The sequence below is a fragment of the Schistocerca nitens genome, chromosome 8, assembly GCF_023898315.1.
Source record: "Schistocerca nitens isolate TAMUIC-IGC-003100 chromosome 8, iqSchNite1.1, whole genome shotgun sequence".
Lineage (NCBI taxonomy): Eukaryota > Metazoa > Arthropoda > Insecta > Orthoptera > Acrididae > Schistocerca > Schistocerca nitens.
In genome coordinates this window covers 29457331-29475513 of record NC_064621.1, presented here as the reverse complement: position 1 = coordinate 29475513, position 18183 = coordinate 29457331, and the positions used below count along the sequence as shown (strand labels likewise).

At 38.6% G+C, this 18183-nt stretch overlaps 1 protein-coding gene across 1 annotated transcript in view; it reads left to right on the top strand.

Annotated features, from left to right (window-relative positions):
- Positions 1–18183, top strand: part of LOC126198657 (N(4)-(Beta-N-acetylglucosaminyl)-L-asparaginase-like) — a 133356-nt gene that overhangs the window by 45331 nt on the left and 69842 nt on the right. The window contains exon 3 of the mRNA XM_049935131.1: positions 13800–14025. Within this exon, the coding sequence (XP_049791088.1) occupies positions 13800–14025 (226 nt within the window). The remainder of the gene's footprint in view (positions 1–13799; positions 14026–18183) is intronic.

The window sequence follows — 18183 nt, the reverse complement described above, 5'->3', positions numbered from 1 at the left end:
TCAAGAGAGCAAGAAAGGGTTGTGACAACAGTTCTTGAACACCACTACTCATTCCACAAAGAGTTCTGTTGTATGGGAGACCATCAGGCAAATTTCTGGGAGAGGTGCGAGGTGCCCCATGGCTGCTGTAATGGGGAATGGAACTCTCCAAACGAATCCGCGAGGCATTGCCCAGACGATGGCAGCCTATTTTGCCACAGTTATTGCAACCCCCAGTCAGGATCCAGCTTTCCAGCACCATATGGCGGTTGATGGGAGGGGGCAGTTTGGATTTCCAGTTTGCCTCTGATGAAGATTACAACTGCCCATTCTCCATGTGGGAGCTGGATTCTGCATTGTCTGCGGCTCGTGACACATCCCATGGTCACAATGGAATCCATTATAGTATGCTGTGGCACGTCACCAACCGAAACAAAGGTACACTCCTTGCACTTTTGAATGCTGTTTGGGCATCAGGTCACTATCCCGACTCATGGCATGAGGCCATTTTGATTCCTCTTTTAAAACCTGGGAAGGACCATACGCACCTGAGTACTTATCGTAGTGTTGCCCTCATTAGCTGCCTGGGAAAGTCCTTGGAGCAGATGGTCAACCACTACCTGGTGTGGATGTCAGAATCCAGGCAACTCCTTAGTCACTTTCAGTGTGGGTTCAGGAGGTATCGCTCCACCTTTGATAACCTGGCCCTCTTGGAGGTGGCTATATAACAGTCTTTCCTGCACCGGCATCACCTTTCAAGTATATTTTTTGACATTGAGAAGGCCTACAATACTACTTGAAGGCATCTTATCCTCGAGCAGCTTCATGACTGGGGTTTTCGTGGTTGTCTTCCAATTTTTATTCCGTCCTTTCTATCGCCACAGCATTTTTGACACCGAGTCAGTGATGTCCTGTCTGATCCCTTTGAACAAGAGAACAGTGCCCTTCGAGGTAGTGTTTTAAGTGTGACTGTCTTTGCCATAGCTGTTAATGGTATAACATCAGCAGTGCAAAGTCCTGTCCAGTGTTCTTTGTTTGTGGATGACTTCTGTGTGTTTTTCTCCTCTTCCAGCCATGCCATGACAACATGTCAGTTGCAGCTCACTCTCTGACATTTGGATGAATGGGCGCAGAAGGATGGTTTTTAGTTTTCAACTGAGACGTCTGTGTGTATTCTTTTTAACTGTTCTCATTCCATTTTAAACTTTCGCAAGTTGAGGATGAGGGACGCTGTTCTTAATTTTACAGACATAGTAAGGTTTCTGGGCCTTATATTTGACAGCAAACTTACATGGTTGCCGCATCTTAAGGACCTGAAGAAATGGTCTAAGGTTGAAAGTATTTTAAAATAATCTTAGTCACACTACATGGGGAGCAGACAGGACTTGTCTGCTTCAGTTGTATAGCATATTTGTGTGATCTCTGCTCGATTATGGGTGCACGGTGTATGGATCTGTGAGATGATCTTATTTGAAAATGTTGGACACGGTGTATCATGAAGGCATTTGATTGGCCATTGGGACATTCAGAACAAGCCCTATACCAAGCCTCTGTGCAGAGGCTGGTGAACTGCCACTTCACATCAGGCAACGGCTTCTTACAGTGCACCAGATATATAAAACACTGTCCACATAACACAAACCTACATACCAAACCATTGCTCGGTTTCCACTGGCACGGCTTTTTCATACCTGGCAACATGCAGTGAGGCCCTATGGGATTCATGCACAGGATTGCCTTTTAGAGATGGACATGGCCGGTCTTTATGTTTTACGTCAAGGTTGGAGCAGATTTTCACCCTGGCTCCTCCAGAGACCCAGAATTATTTTAGAGTTGACTAATTTTAAGAAGGATAGTACACTAGATTTTACATACCAATCTCGGTTTTTTAACGTTTTAGATATGTATCACAGTTTCACTGTTGTTTACACTGATGGCTCCAAACAAGGGAATTCCCTTAGCTGCTCTGTGGTGTTCCCAGACTGTGTCACCAGGATTCGCCTTCCTGCCTAGTATATAGTTATTGCAGTGGAGCTCCACGCGATCCTGAAGTCACTGGAGCAGATGTGTCGTCTTCTGGGCAAATGTTTTCTCAACTGCTCCAATTCCCTTAGTGCCTTACAATCACTGCAGTAGCTGTACTCAGCTGAGGAGCTGGTCAGGCTCATATTTGATCAACTGTACTTGCTCCACCTGCAGGGCAGGCAGGTGTCGTTCTGCTGGGTGTCCAGTAATGTAGGGATATGGAGCAATGAACAGACTGATCGGGCTGCCAAGGAGGCGTGCATAGGGCAGGGCATGGCACAGTGTCCTATTCCCTTGCAGTTTGTCATTTCTATCCTACGCAGGAAGTGCATGCAGTTGTGGGAGGAGGAATGGCTGGCAGTCACGGCCAATAAGCTGCAGTTGGTGAAGTCAACTACCCAGCCATGGCATTCCTCCTGCTTGTTGCTCAGGCGAGATGCACTCACTTGTCTTAGAATTGGGCACTGTCCTCTCACAAATAGCTTTCTATTACGGCTGGAGGATCCCCTCTTTTATGATGCTTGTGGTGTGCACATATCTATTTGCCACATTTTAACAGAGTACATTCTATACTGCAATGCAATGGCAGCAGCAAAACTTGGTGGGGATCTGCCCTCTATTTTAGCTGATGATGAGACGAGTGTAATTAGGGTTTTAAAGTTTTATGACGCTTGTGGTGTGCACATATCTATTTGCCACATTTTAACAGAGTACATTCTATACTGCAATGCAATGGCAGCAGCAAAACTTGGTGGGGATCTGCCCTCTATTTTAGCTGATGATGAGACGAGTGTAATTAGGGTTTTAAAGTTTGGTGATGTGTCTGGTCTCGAGCCTAAACTTTTAGACTGGAGGTTTTAGTGTGTTGCAGAGTGACTTGACACTTGTCTCAATCTGTTTTTGCACAGGCACTAAAGACCTTGCTGTCAGGCACCCTTACCACCATCTCCTACCTACCTACCTCCAAAACATTGTATAAATTGCTTGCCTTTAAAGTTCACTCATTTACACAGAGTTTGGTTTTCAATGAAAATTCATCCAAGTATTGAGTTATAACAATATATAACATGATAGCTTATACCTCTGGCTGACATTCCATCCATCACTTATACTACAAACATAAATTTCTTATTTTTTATAGCATCATAAATTTTTCATTAACTGGTTTCTGTTACTACAGTTTGTTTGTTAGTTTTAACTTATCTTCATTCACAACACATACACAAATTAATTACATAACACATTATTATGGTACAATACTTGCATATGATACATTTATACTTCATTTTATAGATATGCTTTTATCACTTATGGGAGCTCATTACTTCTGTGGTAGAAGAAGGAGAAAAACACTCAAAATAGGACTAAAACATTATGCATTGATGTGCTTGGCACAGCCTCCTTTGTTTGGGAGGGAAGAAAGGAAATACTCATCTACTGGTTCAAGGATTTATGAGGAAATGCTACTCATACAATCGTGGACTAGTTGCCAAGGACCCCTTATTTCATGGAAATGATGTGTACTGACTAATCATTCATGTAGTTTCATGTTTCTTCATGCGCTAATGCTGTTTTTCAATTCATGTGTAGCTTAGTGTTAATTATGAAGGAGTTTCAACCATTTTAGACTTATCTTTCTTGAATACATGGAAATGTCATTATTTATGCTTTCATGTGACATGATAAAAATTGATTGGTTTTTGTAAAATCACATGCTTAAATGTTTATGTGTACTTCACAGCGAATAGGTACTGGTAAATGTTATGGAGCTATACTGTGACAAATTTTCATTTTTCATTTGCCTTATGACCTTTGTATAAATATCCTTATAACTAAATTGTTTACTCGAGGCACAGCCCATTTCTTCATCTAGTATCTGCTACTCTTGATGTAATTCTTTTCTTCTGCACCATGATAATGCACTGATTGCTGAAATAAAAAAAACTTAAAACTAACTTAAAAACAATTGCATCGTGTAGCTCGGTTGCCACTGATACATTTGGTCATTACATTCATCTGCAGATATTTCTGTACTTTGTTTAAATTCATAGACATTTGTTTATTCTGTTACCCTTTATGATCATTTACCCTGAGAAGAGAATTATTTGACATTTCCTACAGTATTTTATCATTTCTTCTTAGCTTACATGTCTCGCATATTTCTTCATTTTGCTTCCTGTTACTTGTAAATATGTTTTATATAGCATAGTAGCTGCGAGGGGTAGCCGCGTGGTCTGAGGCGCCTTGTCATGGTCCGTGTGGCTCCTCCCTTTGGAGGTTCGAGTCCTCCCTCGGGCATATATATAATATGCTTGTGCCTGTATATGTGTGGATGGATATGTGTGTGTGTGTGTGTGTGTGTGTGTGTGTGTGTGTGTGTGTGTGTGTGTGTGTGTGTGCGCGAGTGTATACCCGTCCTTTTTTCCCCCTAAGGTAAGTCTTTCCACTCCCGGGATTGGAATGACTCCTTATCCTCTCCCCTAAAACCCACATCCTTTCGTCTTTCCCTCTCCTTCCCTCTTTCCTGATGAGGCAACAGTTTGTTGCAAAAGCTTGAATTTTGTGTGTGTGTTTGTGTTTGTTTGTGTGTCTATCGACCTGCTAGCGCTTTCGTTCGGTAAGTCACATCATCTTGAGGGAAACATTCCACGTGGGAAAAATATATGTAAAAACAAAGATGATGTGACTTACCGAACGAAAACGCTGGCGGGTCGATAGACACACAAACAAACACAAAAACACACACAAAATTCAAGCTTTCGCAACAAACTGTTGCCTCATCAGGAAAGAGGGGAAGGAGAGGGAAAGACGAAAGGATGTGGGTTTTAAGGGAGAGGGTAAGGAGTCATTCCAATCCCGGGAGCGGAAAGACTTACCTTAGGGGGAAAAAAGGACAGGTATACACTCGCACACACGCACATATCCATCCACACATATACAGACACAAGCAGACATCTGATTGTGAACTAGAAATGGTGGGTGTTATAGCGGCGGTAGTGTTGAAAGCGGTAAAAAAACTTTTTGGTTATGGTTTGGAAGTGGGTTACGTAATACTGCTTGTGTGTGTGTGTGTGTGTGTGTGTGTGTGTGTGTGTGTGTGTGTGTGTGTGTGTTAGTTCTTACACAGTAGATGTAATTGCTCAGTATTTCCGTTTACTTTTATTTAAGTTAGGTACTTGTACATACCGCATTCCTGTTGGGTTGCGTCTTCTGCCAGTCTGTCGCGCATACACACAGATCAGTGCCTCCTCTCCTACTACTGATGTCAGCGTGTATTGTTGAGCACGCACAGTGTAGCCATAAGCTAATTCTGCTTATACTTTCGCTTGGTGTGAAGTGGTGTGTTACTTCTCATTCCTGTTGATTTTACGCTTATGTGTACAAATCAAAAAAATTACGTATACTTAAATGCATTACTTTATCCTAAAATACACCCCAGAAAAAAAATTACACTTGGTGTTATGTACATTATGTACAATTATCTTGTGATAGAAAGGAAAATGCTACCTTGCTTCATCATTCTATAAAAGCTTTTATATCTTTGTGAAGGTGGAGACCTTGTCTCTCCCTGTTTTCTCATAGACAGATCTGTACATTCCAGGGTAATGTATTTTAGAAACTATATATGGTCCTGAATAGAGTAATTGCCACTTCTTATTAAGTTTACCAATTTTTCTCGAGTTAGGTTGCGTCCATAAGAGGACTCAACAAATTGTGTAACACATTTCCGTTTCTTATAAATTTTCTTTCTATTCTCGGCCCTGTTTTCGAGTGTAATCATAGCTTGTTTGATTTTGTCTTATAGTGTCATTTCTGTTGTGGGTATCTTTGGTATGGGTGACTCCCACTCATTTGTTTGTTTTGTCCGGAACATCAGTTTGTTAGGTGTGGAACCTGTTGAAAAATGTGGAAGGTTATTGACAACTTACATGAAAGGAGTTATGTATTCTACCCATCTGGTGTGTTTGTGAGGGGTGTGTGTCCTAATAGGCCGGTTAAATTCTTTGAAGACTCATTCTACTGGGCTTACTTCCAAGTGGAAAAAGCTTACTAATACATGTTTTATGCCCTGTGAGGTCATAAATTGTTTCCACTTTTGCCCAACGAAATATGAAGCATTATCAGTTAGTAGTACCAATTCTTCTCAAATAGTCTTCCTCAATTCTTTTTCTGATATTTTTGGCTGTTGCATTTTTAATGGCATACATTTTGATATGTTTAGAGAAAATATTGTATAGTGCCAGTATGTATCTTACACCTCCTTTACTTCTTGGATATGGACCAGCTGTCTCCAGGGATACTACATCTAGAGGGTTTTTTGTGAGTATTTGGTGTAGCTCAGTATATTTTGACACATTGGACTGTTTTGATTTTTGACTTATTGCACATTTTATTAATACATGTAGGACTTGCCTTCTCAAATTTGGAAAATAACAAAGTGATGCAATTTTTTCAGTACATTTGGCTACTCCATAATGCCCCCATACTTCGTGTGTGTGTGTGTGTGTGTGTGTGTGTGTGTGTGTGTGTGTGTGTGTGTTTCCTATGGGGGGGGGGGGGGGGAATTCCCTTGTACTCCTGATACTATTTACTTACCTTTGCACCTTCATCTTTCTGAAGGTTTTGCATGGCTTTACTTCATCTGCGATCTTGCTGTTATATAATTTTCATTTGCTTAGAAAACATGGTAATCTGACTGGCGCGTTGTACCTTGCATTAATAATGATTTGATTCCTGCATCTTGCGCTGTTAATTCACTAAATACATCTAAACCTTGTGGTAACCTAAACAAAGCATCTGCAGTAACATTTTGACTTTCTTTAATATAAATGATCTCAAAACTGAATTCTTGTAAATATAGACACCACCTAGCTAATCTATGGTGCAATAGCTTACACTTTAAAAGAAATGACAGGGACTGATGGTCACAGTAAACTTTGGTATTCTTACACCACGAAAAAATTCAATCTTTTTAAATGCCCATATTACAGCTAAACTTTCCAAATCTGACACAAAGTAAGATCTTTCTGATTCTGATAATGTTCGACTAGAAAAATTGATGACCTTGGGTACTTCTTCTTCTTCTCGCATCTGGAACAAGCATGTCCCTAGCCCCTGAGATGAGGCATCTGTGCATAGACAAAAATCCTTGGACATGTCCGGTTGGATAAGAATGTTTGCATTGAGTAATGTCTGCTTAATGTTATTAAAGTCCTCCTGACACTTATCATCCCATAACAAAGACCTATAGCAAGTTCAGTAATGCAACACTCTTCATCAATTGCTGTGGTATGAATTTACGAAAAAAGGATGCTAGTCCTAAATAAGCTTTTAGTTGTTTTTTATTCCTTGCAGCTGGAAAATTGCATATGGCATCAAGTTTTTTTTCAGATCAGGTAATACACCTTGTTCTGACCCATGTCCTAAAAGTTTGACTTGTTCCTTACCAAAACTAGACTTTTTTAAAATTGGCTGTTACTCCATATTCTGAAAATCATTGAAGTGCTTATTCAATCAGCCTGATATGTTCTAACCAAGTGGATGTGGTTATTAACATGTCATCTACATAAACAGTGACTTTACTAAGCAATTCTGGTCCTAAGACATTGTCCAGTGCAGGTAGAAACACGCCTGTGCTAATGTTCAGTCCAAAAGGTAGAATACGGAATTCGTAACTTCTGCCACCACAAACAAATGCTGTACATTTTTGAGTTTCATCGTGGAGCTTTATTTGCCAGTAGGACCTATTGAGGTCAAGTATACTGAAGCATTTGGTATTGTGAAACTTTAAAAGCTGTTCGTCCGAGTTGTCTGGTCATATGCGTACTGGTACGAAAATCCTATTGATACTTCTAGCATCAAGAACTAATCTTACAGATCTGTCTGGTTTACTTACTGGTAATATAGGACTACAGTAGGGTGAAAATGAAGGTTGTATAATTCCCCGTTTAATCATACGATTGATCTATTCGCTTACTGCTTCTTGTTTTGTCCATGGAATAGGATATGACATTACACAAAATGTTTTATGTGGATAAACTTCAAATTTATATTCATAGTCATTGATTACTCCTGGCTCCTTACTGAAAACATTTGCATACTTAAATAACAAGTCAGAAAGTTCTTGTCATTGCATATCAATTAGTATCTGTGATTCACTTAATTTCTGCTCTGCAATTTCGTAACTAACATCAGTGTTTCCTTCTTGTTCAGTCAAATTTGTTTGTGAAATATACAGTTGGAAAGCAATATTACATTTGACTGTGGTTTGTTTTTGTACTTTTATCACATGTTTTGAATGAATAAATAGAAAAAATCTGATCCTTTACATAAAAGTGGCATTTACCATTACCTATGTCAATCTGTGTTTTGTATGTTCTAAATGTGTCCATGCCAATAAGACAACTAACTATAAGTTTGTCAATTATAAGAAAATTGCACTTCCCCATAAAATGTTCAATTTTTAATGGAGTAAGTGCCTGATGTTTTACGAATTTAGTCTTACTGCCTGTAGCAGTTTGCACTTTGTAATTTAGGATAGAGAATGTTAGAAATTTGCCCCACTTCATCAATTTGCATTTGACATTAGGCTGGTAGTTGAACCTGTATCTAAAATTTACTGTGTGTTAGTGTTAAATATTTTCACCCTAAAGATTGCTTGTACTTGTTCTTCCTGGATATTATTCATTGTATCTAACTTGTGCTAATACAGATCATCCTTGAGGTCACCTTGCTTGTCAGATCTTATGAAACATGTTTGTAGTTTTGCTTTTCCCCCACTCCCTGAGAGGTCAATAGCCTGGGGCTTAACTACGACCGTTTGGGGTTTTCCGATGGCGTAGTGTGACTTAATTCATTACTTGGAGTAATTTCAGTTAGTTGCATGGTGTGGGTATTTCGCCAATTTGTGTCATTGGCTGCTCGCGACATTCCTTCGTGAGTGCTCATGTTGTTATTAGTAAAAGCTGCTGTGCCATTATTTTGCTGCCCAAAGATTGGTTGCGGTACAGCGTTACCATGTCAGCCACTGCTGCGGCTGACTGTTTCTGTTTCTGTTTATGTTTGGCATATGGCCTTGTAATGCTGGACTGTAATTCACTCGTGCATTGAAATTACTCTTGTTGTTTTGAAAATTTCTTTTAATTCGTTTCTTTTTTCTCTACCATACTCTTTACCTCTGGGTATGCAACTTTGGTGTTGTGTGTACCATCCTTACTGTGTGTTTAGATCACATTTCACTGACTGATTTACATAACTATGTTGTTGTTGTTGTTGTTGTGCCTGATTATGTCTTTCACCATGTACCTGTACTAGTGTCTTGGAGAAGCTGAAGAAACTGAACTGGCAGACACTTGAAGATAGATGAAAACTGTCCCAAGAAAGCCTGCATACAAAGTTTTAAGAACCAGCTTTAAGTGATGAATTTAGGAATATGCTGCAATCTGCAATATACTGCTCCAGTAGTATCATGAGGACAAGATTAGACCAGCTACAGTACACACAGAGGAATTTAAGCTATAGTTCTTCCTGTACCCCATACATGAATGGAACGGGAAGAAGCTCTAATAACTGGTACATTGAAAAGTACTCTCTGCCTTGCACTTCCCATTGGTTCACAGAATATGGATGTTTTTTATGACTCTCTTTTTTTGTGGCAACAGTTATTTATTACATGTGCATAATTTCACTGCAACATGAAACACAAATCTATAAACTGATAATTACTAAGGCTTAAATCAGCCAGCTAGATAGTCTCATGTAATCGGTAGCCTCGAAATAGTCTATTTATTTAAATTTTCTTTGCGTGGAGCCATCGTAATGATGGCTTTTGCAAACATCAGACTTAATACTGTGGTTATATTTACACTTATAAAATACACTATATTCTGTAGCTGTTGCTTCTTATGTATATTTTTTACATTTATCACATGACAACTGATATGCTAATGCCTCATGTTACAATCACTATCTTAAAATTCATTGAAAGAATATAAACTTTTTCTATTAGAAAAGATTTTAATTTAGTTTTAAAAACATTTCCCGTGTACATTCTTAGTGTTTGGTAGCTTGTTATACCAAATCAAACCACTGATATATGGACTTCTATCAGTCATTTTTAACGTTGTTCTGTTAAGGAAATAGTTACACTTTGTTCTAGTGTTGTGGTCATATACGTCACTGCCCTTGATAAGTTCTGTTGGTTGACTTGTAAAAAATACAACTTGAACATGTACAGAGAATATATTGTCAGATATTTGTGCTGCACAAACACTTCATGACATGAATCTCTGTGTCCCATCCCATGTATATGTCTAATTGCTCTTTTTTGTAGTAGTAGTATTCTTTTTATACATCAGCTGCACAGCCCCATAGTTAAATTCTGTAATTGAAAAAGGGGTAAAGTGTTCCATAAGATACTAATTTCAGTGCTTGGCTAGGAACTATCTTTGTGAGCTGGCTGAGGGGATATATGGCACTACTGACTTTTCCACATAAGAAATTGATGTGGTATGTACACTGCAAATTTTCATCAACATACACACCCAGTAATTTACAGTTACCATTTTCTGTTGCAGAGATATTACACACACTATTCATACTGTTGGGGTGAGAATTGCCTGTTTTAAATGTCGGTAGTTGAGGTTTGGTGACATTCACCTTGAGTGAGTCCCTGATCATAGAAGTATTTTGTTACTTCTATTACACCACTAGTAGCAAGAGATTCTAGCTCATTAGATTCACTCCCATAGAATAAGAGTGACGTGTCATCTGCATAGCTTACAGCATGAGAGTTAATGGGTTGTGCAATGTCGTTAATATAAATTAAGGAATAGAAAGGGTCCAAGGATTGAGCCCTGTGGTACACCTTGTAATACAGGTTCACTGGTGGACTGGGAGTTCATAATCTTATGATCTAGTTTGTATGACATTTTAGTGTTTTGCTTACGATTCAGCTGGTATGTGGTTAGAAGATTAATGGCTTGATCCGCAATACTATAAGATTTTAGCTTTTTAAGAAGTACTCTGTGGTTTACCATATCAAATGTTCTTGTGGGGTCCAAAAATGTACCTGCAGTCTGCACCTTCTGGTCCAACAGACAGTAAACTTTGTGCCTGAACTGTGTAACTGCTGTGGTCATACTTAGCTCTTTTCTGAAGCCATGCTGTGAATCTACAAGCAGTTTATGTTTTGTGAAAAAGGCACTTAGCTGAGAAAGGATAATGCTTTCAAATGTCTTACTAAAAGTGGGAATTAGTGATATTGGTCTATAGTTGGAGACATCTTCCTTACTTTGCTTTTTATACTCTGGTTTCACTACACTCATTTTTAGAACCGTTGGATACATGTTTTCCCTAATGCTGCAGTTAATCAGGTGAGTAAGAGGTTTAGAGATTTGTCTCATTCACTTCCACAAATTCAAATTTGGTACACTGGGTGAGATGGTATTGGGTCTCTATGTGTGAATCTATAATATGGGTTGATTGTTCACCAGAAATGAAGTAGTTATTAAAAATATTACATATAGTATCTGGTTTTTTTAATAATATTACCATCATGTCTTATGATGAGTGGTTCCATGTTCATCTTGTTGGGACCTTTTCGGTATTTGTCAATCAGCTTCCAAGATGCTTTGCTTATGTTGTCAGACTGTTCTATTGTTTTGCTGTTAATCTGCTTTCTTAGGTTAACAATTTCAGTTTTAAAAGTTTGCTTGGCCCTATTGTATTTTTCCTTGAAAACCTGCATACTAGTAGCTTTATAAAGCTGGTTTAGATCATCTACTTGCTGCCTGAACCTAATCAGATTTGGTGGGAGTTTTAGTCTAGGATTACTTCCATTTTTGACGGTGTTTAACTACCTTCTGGATTTCTCTGACTGGACAACTATATTCATAATGATGCAGTAGGGTTGACTAGAATTCATTCCATTTCTCATCAGACTCTTGTACCTGGTACACAGAATCCCATTTCTCATTCGCTAGTTTGTCTTTAAGGGCATTAATATTTGAGGGATTCAGCATTCGTTTCTCTAGCACAATTTTTGTTATTTTAGGCACAACTGAATTTATGTATTCTATCACCTGACAGAAGTGGTCAGAATAAAGAAAATCTAAGTTACTGTAATTTACCTTATCTATAACATCTTTGTTGATTATAGCATAATCTATTCTAGTGGAACATGTGTCCGTCACTCTGGTGTCAGAGTTCTCTATATTTACAAGATTGTATGAGGTCAGTACATCACTGAGTTTCAAGTTTACTATACTATTTGAGTTTGCATCTATATTAAAGTCACCTAATATAGTAAGGTCATTAGAACCGGCCTGACCAACAACACTACTAAGTTTATCCGTAAACAGCATTACATCAGCATTTCGTGGCCTATATACTCCAATCACTTTATGCTTTGGTAACTTAAGATCATTACTGTGGAGTACAATACCTATCATTTCAATTGATCCTTCTTTGGTGTGGTGTTCAAGAAAGGGATTTTTTTTAGCTTATATATCCTTATTAACATAAACTGCCACACCACCACCTTTATGGTTTTGCCTACAATAACTGTTTACTAGTATGTAACCTTCTAATCTATAATATATTATTTCACTGCATTTTAGCCCATGTTCTGTCATTACTAGTACATGTGACAAGTGTTCCTCTATGAATATTTGTAGAATGTCTAGTTTGTTTATGAGATATTGCACATTTAAGTGCATTAACTATAAGGGTATTATCCCTTCTTGTTTATTTACCATCTTGCATGAATCAAAATTGTTTGAGTTACACTTGTTATGACACTGGTTTTCTAGAACTGTCCTGCAATGACTGATCACTAATTTAACAGCCTGGCTTTTCTTTGCTTGAACAGGACTCAGTCATATCTGAAATACATTCCTGAAAACTATTATTATGGTCCTTTATTCTAAAAAAGTCCAGAGCAATTGGAACTTTCTCCACACTGTCTTTCTCACAGAATTTGCTTATGTGGGAAACTAGCTTGGCCCTCCCTGTCTTGTTTAAGTGGAATCCATGTTTTGTGTGTTCATCATGACTCATCTTACTTAAGTCTATCAAATGTACATGGCTAAATTTATCACACAGTTTCTTTAGCTCAGAATTGTAGTGTCAAATCTCTCTGTTTATGCACAACCACAGTGGTAAATCGTGTCGCATTGGCACGTTTGTGATGACAATATTCAATTGAAATAGTTTTGGTAATATGTTATGGAAACATCGCAGGGCTGTCTTGCTTCGTTTTTGTTTATGCCATTGCCGCCGCCAATAACCACATTGTGAGTGTCTTTGTTCAATTGACTTGTTTCTGTTGTAATATTCTCCACCACTGTATTTAACATTGCAACAGGCTTGATTTTCACGAAAACTGAAAGCTTTGAATGCATACAATCATGAAAACGTTTGGATAGTTCTTTTCCATGACTGTCGGCATACAGAAAGAGCCCTTTGGTGCATCCTAAGGTTGGCAAGCCCTATGTTTTCCTTGCTGGCAGCCTCCTCACTGGACGTTGACGTAATGATGCTTGTCAATAGTTTCACATCTTCTGTCAATACACCCAGCAGGGTTACAAGATATGTAGATGTAGACATTTGTCTGTGATAGTAAACCAGTATGTACCAATTAATTTGCTGTTAATGAGTTATTTATTGTTTCTCTGTCAAATTTGAATATGTAAATGATCTATGGATGAACTATCTGGCTAACTTACTGACTAACAATAACGTTCAAAAAACAAGTCCATATTGAAATGAAAATAATAAACTTTTCTACATAACAGTACAGATATGAATATTGGAGCTGTAGGAGCACTCAGACGAATCAAACCGGCAATATCCGTAGCTCGACATGTTCTTGAGAATACTCGGCACTCTTTACTTGTTGGAGACCAAGCAACAGAATTTGCTATTGAAATGGGCTTTCAAGAAGAAAGTCTGCAGACTGAAAACTCAAGAAGCATTTGGCAGGAATGGAAGGAGAACAGCTGTCAACCAAATTTTTGGCAGGTATTGAATAAATTACTTTCATGGTATCACTACTGCAACAGATTTGATCCATCCTCTGTTTCCTTTTCTCTGGTACTTTACCTTTCTTTGCACTACACTTGCACACAACATCTGCATAGATACATGTTTTTTTGTTTTAATTTATGTTTAAAACAGCTCCTCTTTGTGTTCCTCACTTTTTCTTTGAAGTATCACATCACTATTTTCAGTTCTGTCCCTTCACTTTAGATTTTGTTTGATCTTAAACACTTTATATTTTTTCAACTGATTTCATTTAGTAGTTAAAGTCCAGTCATGCTTTTAGCCAGAAAGATAGTCTGTAATTAAAGTTCCACTTTCAAAACACTGTAGAAGAGAACCACTGCTCTGAATGATGTCAAATTTGAACAGCATATGATTGACATGGAGGGAAATGTCATGGGTTAAAAAAAAAAAAAAAAAAAAAATTGACCAATAGATGGTGCTGTAAACATCTTAACACAAATGAGGTCGACCACAAGTGGCAAATGAATCACAATACAGCGGCTATGGTTTGAGTTGCACATTATACCATACATATTGTTGAATGTGCATGACTGCACAAGTTTGGCAGTCAACAGGGACTGGGACTGAAAACCACATAGAAAGCAAAATGACTTTAGTTTCTCATTGTCATGAGACTAGTGCAAGATATGTTCAGTATGTTGTCCATTATTTCCTGTCACCAGCTGAAACTGAGAAATCTCATGTTCCAGAACAAATCAGAGTGTCTTGTGGTCACTTTCAGAGTGTGTTGCACAATGTGTACCTTCAGTTCAGCTACATTCATAACTGGAGCACTGAATACATCATCTTTCAGATAATCCCACAGCTAGTAATGGCATAGATTAAGATCAGGTGATCAGGTGGCCAGGCCATAGGGAAATGATGGCTGATAATTCTAGCATTTCTGAAATGCTTCTGCAGCAGGTGCTTCACTGGCTGTTCAATGTGCAGAGGAGTGCCATCTTGCTTAAAAATGATCCTGTCCATTTGGTTGAGTGGTTGAGATTATGTTGGTGCACGAAAGACTTTCATAGCATGTACCAGTGATGGTACAGGTAACAGGAGCCACAGGATTCATCTCCTCGTTAAAATACGGCTCTGTGATAAACGTGCTGTCAACCCACACAACACACTCATATTTGCAGACTGAAGTGGTACCGTTTGATGTGAATCTGAATTTCCCATTCCTCATGTTGTACATTTTTGTGTATTGACATGTAGTTGGAGATGGAAATGGGCTTCATCTGTCCACATAATGTTCTGTGACCATTCATGTCCACTTAATGTGAGCAAGAAATTCCATAGCAAATGTTTGTCTTTTCGGCAGGTCAGCAGGAAGCAACTTGTGAATATGAGTGATTTTTTATGGATAGAAATGGTGGATGTTTCATAGGATTTTATGTGCATCATGCCTGCAGGCATGTCCAATGTTCGGGCTATTCTTCATGCACTTCATCTCTGCATATCACTGTTTGACCCCTCCTGCAATGCTGTGGCCATGTCTTTGGTACACATTGATTCAATTGCTTTCCTCCCTCTGTCAGAACCTGTCTCTTCAGATTTTGTAATCATCTTTACCAAACCCTCAGCAGACATCAGACTGCCCATTTTTATATCTTTGAGTGTCCAGAACATCTGCATGGCTACTGGCGCACAGTCAGTGTTATTGTAAATGAGCTTTGGAGACAGTCATGTCGTTGTCTCGGATGCAAACGAATGAATAGCCGTGTACTGCACATCTGTCACTGTAGATATTCTTATGCTTATAGTCCCATCTATTGGTCAAATTTTTGTTAGCTTCCCCTCTCTCCTGCGTCAATAATCTGCTGTTCAAATTTGATGTCATTCAGAGCAGTGATTCTCTTTCTACAACGTTTTGAAACTGGAGCTTTAACTATGGAGACCTTTTATAATAGTACCTGACACTGTTTATACCTATTCTGAAAATTTTTTCAGTTTGTTTATTTCTTCCTGGAAGGTTGAAGCTGTGTGCTGTATTGGGACTAGTATTCGGAACCTTTTCTTTTCATGGGTAATTGCTCTACTGCCTGAGCTACCTAATCCAACTCGCAACCTGCTCTCACAGCTTTACTATCATCGGCATCTGCCTCCTTCCTCCCAAACTTCTGGAAGAAATGATTTAACCACAGCCTAGGGGAAGATTGTAAAAAATTTCAAATTAGCATACACACTGTTGCAGAGTGAAAATTTATTTTGGAAATAATTCCTAGGCTGTGGCTAAGCCATTTCTCCATTAATTTCCTCTCTTCGATTGGTGCTAGTCCTGCAACATAGATTTGAAAACTTTTTTGAAGGTAGGAGAGCAATACTGGCAGAAATAAAGCTGTGAGGCTGGGCCATGAGTTGTGCCTTGGTAGCTCAGAAAGTAGAGCTATCACCCAAGAAAGGCAAAGGCTCCAGGTTCGAGCCCTAGTCCAATACACAGCTTTAAACTACCAGAAAATTTGAAACAGAGAATTCTGGGGAAAATGAAAAATAATTGGAGATGTTAGATGTGACTAAAATTAAGTAACTGTTACAGTTCAGACTAGTACAGCAAAAACAATGAGAAGAGGCTAAAGCACGTAAATAATTACAGAGTTAATGCAAATAAATTTTTCAGAGAATAAAGGATATTAGTTTGCAGTGAACCGAATGCAAGAAGTGTTAAGATAATAGTTTGACTTATGTAATTTTATGTTGTTCAGTTTTGTCATGTTTGTAACTGTTTTCCTGCCATTTGCTATTTTGATTATTCTGCCTTCTTAGGGCCAAACATTCTAAAGAACAAAATGTTTAGGCATATGTGTGGCAAATCTCTGATTGTTAATCCTGTCTTTGCTAATTTTTCTCCTCTGGCTAAAAATCTCCACCTTTTTCAATGTGATACAAACTGTATAATTTTTGACTGAGGTTTTCTAGTACCTGATACTCGTTGTCCCATCTGATGGCTCCTATGTTCCATAGTATATTTAGTTGAGTGGGTAACAGACTTTAACTAGCCATTCTATCCCCAGTATGGTGAGCAGCCCTTCTATATTTGTTTCCCATAAAGTAATCGATGAATGTTGTTTCCTTATGAGCATTAACAGAGAAATCAGTATTAAGCAGTATAGCTTGAATTTTATGTTATGGTGTCTTAATCAACACTTTAATTTGCTCAATATATTAAACAAAACGTATATGACTGGGCACCGTAGTCTGTTAACTCACTGCATAGATGCCAGGCATGTTGATGCTCCACTTCCAGGATATGGGGAGGCAGCCATGACCCGATTTGAATCTGCCTCTTGTACCACGTGAGATGGCCAGCCTACATGTGGTTTACCATATCCCACCAGCCAAATACCAGTCTGGTACACAGATGTTGTTGTTGTTGTTGTGGTCTTCAGTCCTGAGACTGGTTTGATGCAGCTCTCCATGCTACTGTATCCTGTGCAAGCTTCTTCATCTCCCAGTACCTACTGCAGCCTACATCCTTCTGAATCTGCTTAGTGTATTCATCTCTTGGTCTCCCTCTTTGATTTTTACCCTCCACAGTGCCCTCCAGTACTAAATTGGTGATCCCTTGATGCCTCAGAACATGTCCTACCAACCGATCCCTTCTTCTAGTCAAGTTGTGCCACAAACTCCTCTTCTCCCCAATTCTGTTCAGTACTTCCTCATTAGTTATGTGATCTACCCATCTAATCTTCAGCATTCTTCTGTAGCACCACATTTCGAAAGCTTCTATTCTCTTCTTGTCTAAACTATTTATCGTCCATGTTTCACTTCCATACATGGCTACACTCCATACAAATAATTTCAGAAACGACTTCCTTACATTTACATCTATACTCGATGTTAACAAATTTTTCTTCTTCAGAAACTCTTTCCTTGCCATTGCCAATCTACATTTTATATCCTCTCTACTTCGACCATCATCAGTTATTTTGCTCCCCAAATAGCAAAACTCCTTTACTACTTTAAGTGTCTCATTTCCTTATCTAATTCCCTCAGCATCACCCAACTTAATTCGACTACATTCCATTACCCTCATTTTGCTTTTGTTGATGTTCATCTTATACCCTCCTTTCAAGACACGGTACACAGATACAGGGTAAGAAAATATTCTCACACTTGCACATGGGGTTT